The sequence below is a fragment of the Poecilia reticulata genome, chromosome 17 (genome assembly GCF_904066995.2).
Source record: "Poecilia reticulata chromosome 17, P_reticulata-male-v2, whole genome shotgun sequence".
NCBI classification, from domain to species: domain Eukaryota; kingdom Metazoa; phylum Chordata; class Actinopteri; order Cyprinodontiformes; family Poeciliidae; genus Poecilia; species Poecilia reticulata.
The window spans coordinates 20,080,194-20,087,385 of record NC_088846.1 but is presented as its reverse complement, the minus strand read 5'-3'; the positions used below and the strand labels follow the sequence as shown (position 1 = coordinate 20,087,385).

The following is a 7,192-nucleotide window of genomic DNA, read 5'->3' as shown; positions in this document are numbered from 1 at the left end:
GGTTATGATATAGTGTCTTTGTTCCACTGGACGGAAAACTTCAACCTCAGTCTTAAGTCTTTCATGACATCAAACTGTTTTTAAACAGGGTTGCTATGTAGATCTGTAACTATAGACCAAAAAGTTCAGTTTTGATTTCGTCTGACCATATATCTGCTCTGTCCCTTACATTACTTTTTCGTTACAGTAAAGATTACAGCACATTTAATGACAGCACAACTTAACTGTGAGCATTTTTTTCCACCTAAGCTGTAGATCTCTTTACTACGTTCCACAGGTTTGGATACTTTTGCAAGACACTGCATTTATTGCCATTCGTTTATCCTGTTGTCTTAGAAGCATCCCGGTCTTGTGCACCTTCGTTCTTGTTTTGCATATCTTTGAGGTCTGTTTGCATGCTTCTCTTGTTTCATGAAGATAGTTAAGTGATTCTTGCCACTCGTACCCGTCTTGTCTGGATTAGAGCAGATCGGTAGGCATTTGCATACAGCAGGCTCTTATTAGTATTCAGATTATACATGCCAGTCAATCGGGGCTGCCCTGAGGCCCCTTTTTTTTGGTTCCTCTGTCCATGGTGCTGAAAGTAAACAGGGTTGCCCGCGGCCACGGTGGCCTCAGCAGATCACCCCGTTGAAGCTTCAGGAGGACTGGCAGTTTAAAGTTTTGACCAACATGCGATTTACAGACTGGATTCTGACTCACAAACAATCAGTGTTGCTCACAGAGACTTCTGAAAGTGCGAGCGCAAATGCGAGAGTTTTATGAGCAGTTTCCGTTTTAGAAAAAAAAAAAAAAAAAAGTCCCACGCGTTAAACGTGAACGAAAATACTCTGCTTTTCAGTTCTCCCATTTCCTCCAACCGCTTGTCTCCCTTCATTTGTAGACATAACAGTCTCAGTTTGTTACCTCCGTGTCTGACGGGGTGCGAACCCCGGAGGAGCGTTCACCCACCTCCTTTCTCTTCTTCCTCCTCCTCCTCCTCTTCTTCTTCCTCCTCGTCGTCGTCGTGCTGCCGCAGCAGCAACCAGCGCGGTGAGTGCGTCCTGCAGCAGCGGCAGCCGCAGCAGCAGCAGGACGTGGTGATACCTGACTCCGGAGCAAAAAACCCGCAAATACCGATGGCTTCATGTGTAAATATTTCGGCATATGTATCGGTAAGTTTTTTTTCTCTTTCCTGCACCTATGGCTCTTTTGCATAAGCAGCGGCGGCTGAACTAGTAAAGCATCAGATCCCACATGTTTCTTTTTGAAAATGTGAGAATACGCATGGAATTAATTTGAGTAAGAGTGCAGCAAATGTACAGTGAGATGTTTTACAAATGAAGGTCACCCACAAGTATGATATATTTAACATTTCTGAGGATTAAAAAAAAAAAAAAACAGGGCAGGGCAAAATTATCCTATTGATTCTGCAGCACTGAGGGAAGAAACATTTGTCTCATATTGATTGTAATTAAGGCTGTTTTTGTTCTGGCACGCATCACCTGACATCGTTGGAGCTGATTTACAGGCTGGTGTGTTTTGGGCTGCTTGATCCCTGTGATGGCTAGAAATAATAATAATACTAAAATAATCAAGAAATAAGATAAAAAGGGCTACATTATCCACATAGACATGGTGTTCACATTTACAGCATTGCATGTGGCTTAAATTAATTGGAAGCATCCTTCCAGATTAGGCAGAGAGAAACATTTTATATTCAAGCATTAATTAGGAGGCTTATGGATGATATAGTTCTTTTAAATAATATCTACAATTGATAGACTATGTACACAGAGTTCTTCTGGTTATTTGTATAAGCTTGTGTATTGGAACAGTAACACAGTCATTGTTGCATATCTTCTCATCTTAGCCTGGGCATGTTTTTGTTTTTCTGCTAAAGTTTTGCCCAACAAATGTACATTTCTGTCTAATTTTTATTTATATTTTTTTTGAAGTTTCATTATCTTACTGGAATCAGTGCATAATTTTGCTGTAAATCACACAGCAGTGTTTAACACATCAGAGACTTCCATGTGACTCTCACAAATCCAGCTTCTTGCCCTCAGGATGATTTAATGTTCAGCCTAACAGCTGTTTCCTGCTTCAGAGCTTTGTTAATCCCAAACACATATGATTTGTTTTAACCCAATTCAATTTTTGTGCTGCAAGAAACTACTGGTTTAATGGCTCCCAAGACAGTAAAACCAACTAAGCACATGTTTGATTTTCTCAGTCTTGTTTCCCACTGTTTGGTTCCACCCTCTAAAATTTCTGGGTTTTGGCCCCCCGAGCGCTGTCTGTTCTATTACTTGATGAAGCATCTGAGAGATGTGGTAAGAGGTAATTGGATTCAGTGGGGAAAGGACACATAGTGAAATTCATCTGTTTGCATGAACTGCCTCTGAGAGAACATGTATGCATGTTCTGCTGTTTCAGTGATTGCCTACATGTTACGTGTGTTTGCTGCTGCTGCTGCTGGTCAGAATGCGTTTTACTTTCTGTGAATCGTGGTATTAACAGGAAGCTGTTGGGTTGTGTAAGGTGTTAAAAAAAAAAAAAAGTGAGATGAGCTGGTTTAAAAATATAACTCTTTACACACATTTTGTAAATTAGAAACTTACAAATCAACTGGACAGTTTGTCCAATGATTGAAAGGTGAATAATTTTTTTCAATATGTACACATTTAGATTCACAAGTAGAACATATTTACCTTGTGTTTACAATGCACAACTTTAAATTGTACTCCAACATTCTTTCATTGGGTTTTGGATTCACAGTTTGATGTCGAGCTTTGCCAGGCTGCTAAATGTTTAGCAGTTCTGTAACACAAGTGATGGCCCACTTAAGCCCCACTTCAATTAAAATGCCACTCAAATTTTGTAAGATTTTTCCAATATTAATAATAATGAAAAATGAACTAAATTATAGGCCTGTTACTTTTATGTATATATCTTTAAATCTTTCAGCAAACAATCCTCCAGTACTAACTTCTGTCTATTTGAGGTGAACACAATTAAATCTCCAGGTAGGGGAAGCAGCCACTGATTTTCCAGACATGTAAAAAGATTTTGACATTAGTGTCAAAACTTTGACACATGAAATATTTGAATATCACAGCAATGAGCCAAATTAGTAGAACTCATCAAAAAGCCAGAGACTGATTCGGCTCTGAATGTTTATTGGCAGGTCAAAACGCAATAATCTGTTTTATTTCCTCTCTTAAATAACTGAATAAAAACTAAACGCTCCCATTGGTTTTGATGTCTAATCAACTCTTGCCCATGAATGAGGGTAAACTTGTGCGTCTTTCATTTTTTGTGAGATTCAGAATTGTTACTTCTATCAAAGAACATGCAGCAGAAACTTTCTCTTTGTATGGTTTAGGATCTGCACCACAGACCTCAAAGAAAAACTGCAAAATAAGTCATCCAGGACCCGTCTTATTGATGCATCTTTAATGTTTACAGTCTAGAAGGAAACGTATATGACACATGTGCACATGTGGTAATCAGTATCCTTTCTTTTTTGGACACATAATTGGTAAAAAAAAAAAAAAAAGAAGAAGAAAACCTGGTGTCCTTTATGGTATAAATGCAAAATGCTATGTAAGAAGAGCCTAAAAACGAGCATCCACTTGATGTGTCTGTGTGTGCATGTGGTGAGTGTGTTCATGTGTGGATTCCTGAGCACCATGAGTCAGCTGTGACAGGGTCTGCTGCAAACTCAGTCGTTGTTTTTGTCATAAAAGAGCAACATTTGGAGGAAAGCACAATGTACATGTGTTTTTAGTACAAGTTCATTATGAATTAAGGATCTTCTGATTAAACAGTCACTATGTCATCCATTAATTATCAGAAACTAATGGAAAGATTCTCACGTCCAAGGGAATTTCAGGAAATGTCATGCTCAGTCAAAGTAGAATCGCATAACAGCATAAAACTAATGACAGGTATTTCTGTTCTACTTTTAAATCCACTGGTTTCTTTTCATAGCTTTGAGATTTAGTGTGATAAAAAAAAAAAGCAAACAGTGTCTCTACTTTGAAAACAATTGTCACAATAAATGTAATCCATTTGTCTTGCCATGCTGGTGCATTATGTATGCTTAAGTGTAGCAATAGTTTTTATATGACACAGAGGATTCATTATTTTTTAAGATGGTCTGTAATAAATTATTAAAGAGAATATAAATAAACACAAGAGCAGGGCTCAAAAGAATTTAAAATCCAAAGATTAAATATTATAGATTGAAAAAATGTATCATGAAATACAATATTTTATATGAAACTTTAGAGGCGAGTTAAATAAATACACAAAAAGTTTACTTTTATCCATTTAGCAACAAAATGGATAATCATCATTCTGATGTCATATGACAGATCTGAATAAAAAAAACAAAAAACTGTTGCATTTAGGAACAATACGACATGTGCGCTTCCTAAAACCCAAACATTTCACACAAGATGCTGAACAATTTTATAATCCTTCACATCAGCTACAATCAACATGTTACTTCTGACTAGCAGAGGCTCAATGTTTAACAGAGAAGTATGGGCAAGAAAATGGGGTGAATTGATTTAAGTAGTGCAGGTTACATGTACAAATTAATCACCTTTACACCTTGAAAGCAACTAGATGTCTTTTATACCCTGAGATATTTAGAGGAAGTAACGATGACAATTGGGAATCGGAAAGCGAACGATATTTACACAAACTTAACATCAAAGATAATAAATGTTACCAATAAATATTTACATTAATACAGTGTTTCTCAACCCTGGTCCTCACCACCCTCCTGTCCTGCATGTTTTAGGTATTTCCCTTCTGCCACACACCTGAATTGTATCTCTGGGAGATTAACAGGCTTCTGCAGTACTTGATGGTCATGCAATCGTTTGAATCAGCTGTTCTGGAATATAGGCACATCTAAAACATGCAGAGCAAGGGGGGCGATGAGGACCATGGTTGAGAAATACTGCATTAATACAAATCATTACACTTCAACAAATCTAAGGAGAATCCAAAGAATGAGTTAAGTTAATCTACCTTTACCTTTTCCAGTTCTGTTGGTTTAACACGTGATTTAAACCAAAAGAAGCTTAACAGGTTAAACCCAGATTGACATTTTTTTTTATTACAGAATGAATGTCTTAACACAACTGAAAAGCTGAAATAATGAAACATTTTGTCTGCAACTCAGTTATACATAACACAGCACCCATAATCACATTTTTTTGACTAGTGCAGCCCCTGGTCTCCATTACAATGCAAAAAAAAATACCTTAAAAAATAAATGTCAAATAAATAAATAATAAATAAAATAAAAAAAATTCTGCCATTCTTTTTTTTTTCTTTTCTTTTTTCTTTTTGCTTCGTCACATTAGAACTCCAAATTTTAATGGATTGTATTTGGTTTTCTTTTGATAGATCAACACAAAATACCAAATAAATAAACTTTTATAGTTAATCTGAACACTTTGCCATCTTTTTGGCTGCTCCTTAACTACATTCGGTGTAACTAATACACTGGCTGTATCAACTAATATACCTTCAAAAGTTATAGAGCCTATCTGTGCATATTTTAATGTCAGTAGAAATACAAATCTCAAAAGCTGATGGGAAGATGAATGAATTTAAATGCATCACAGTCCTGAAAGAGACGACGATTTTTATATGCACAGCAAGGACTATAACGGAATAGCTCTGATCAATACATGTGTCAGAATGGCCCAGTCAAAGGAGAGACAGAAATAATCAAATTGAGAATCTTTGGGGAGACTTACAGAGACATCCCTGAGGATCTAACTGAGGTTGAATTTTTGTAAATGAATGCCTGAATGTTCATAGTGCTTTGCTAACTCTGAGGACTCCAAAGTGCTTTACATTAATGCCAGTCATTCACACACTGATGGTGGCGAGCTACGTTGTAGCCGCAGCTGCCCTGAGGCTGACATACAATCAGTACCAACGGATCCTCTGATCGCCACCAGCAGGCAAACCAGGGGAAGTGTCTTGCCCATGAGCTCAACGACTGAGACAGGATGAGTGAAGATTTGAACTGGCAACCTAAGTTATAGGACACGGTCACAGTACAAATAATAATCTGTGAAAATGTTTGGTGTACAAAGCTTATAGACATCCAAAGCATTATTCACAATGAAGGGCGGTTTGTCACATTATTGAGTAGAAGGGAGGATATATCTTCATGTTTCAGATTTGTTTTTCATTATCCGAAGGAAAAAAAAAACATGAATAAATCATTTTGCTGCATACATATTTGTTTAATTAACAATTTCATTGAGTAAATCTGTATATTGATGCTCCGTCTTCTCTTCTGTGCACATTCCAGAGTCCTTAATGTTGTTGTGACACCAAGGACCAGATTCCAGCGAATCCCTTCAAACACCAATCCACGTTTAAACCGATACTGTTGAGCACATTTGGACACACGCTCTTCACCAGGCACGATGAAAGGCTACCTGCTCACTGCGATTTTTTTGTTCCTGCACTTGGTGAGTCATTTGTCTGTATGTTCTGAATATGCGTGCAGGTTTGCAATCGTGTAAGATGTAAAATGAAATGTTTGCACACCTGCACCACCGGCATCCCATGTCTCAGGTCAATCTTTGTTTTCCTAAACATGCCTGTGCACATGTATAGTATATGTGCTGTGGTTGTAAAAAAAATAAAAAATACATGAAATGTCCCCACCGACAGCATCAGCATACGTTACAGTTCCAGGATCAGCTTCATGTTAAGCCATATGCCCTCTTCTTAGAACAATAGCAGATGGCCTGGCTGACCGGAGAGCTGTGAATCCAACTGCTGTGACTCACAGTTATTAGCGCTCCCATTGCAATTAAAAAGGATGAAAGATGAGTGGGAGGAATCATATTAGGCGCCCTGATGCAGCGCAGCTGGACTTTAAAAGCTGCATCAGACAGATTCCCGCTTATTTTACCCGATTCTAAAAGGAAACCAAAATGCAACACCTAATTAACAAAGCAGTTTGATCTTTTCTCACCTTTAAATTGAATTAAAAATGCCATCTTAGATAAAAGAAAAAAATAAAAACAAACCCTCATCCTAACGTACAAGGTCCTTACCATGTCCTTTAGCCATGCAGTAATGTGCTCGTTATTTGTATGGACTCTGGTCTTTACGGTGGATCCGATAGTCTGCCATGTCAAATGGGAATTTTATTATCTGT

At 37.6% G+C, this 7,192-nt stretch overlaps 1 protein-coding gene across 4 annotated transcripts in view; it reads left to right on the top strand.

Moving 5' to 3' along the window:
* Positions 1 to 847: 847 nt before the first annotated feature.
* The window catches only part of adcyap1r1a (adenylate cyclase activating polypeptide 1a (pituitary) receptor type I), a 32,464-nt gene continuing 26,119 nt past the window's right edge, over positions 848 to 7,192 (top strand). The window contains exons 1-2 of one of the 4 annotated variants that reach the window (XM_081597935.1): positions 848 to 1,154; positions 6,332 to 6,494. In XM_081597935.1, coding sequence (XP_081454061.1) covers positions 6,450 to 6,494 — 45 coding nt within the window. In that variant the 5' untranslated portion in view covers positions 848 to 1,154; positions 6,332 to 6,449. The remainder of the gene's footprint in view (positions 1,155 to 6,331; positions 6,495 to 7,192) is intronic. The other 3 variants (XM_081597937.1, XM_081597936.1, XM_081597938.1) reach the window with 3 other exon arrangements.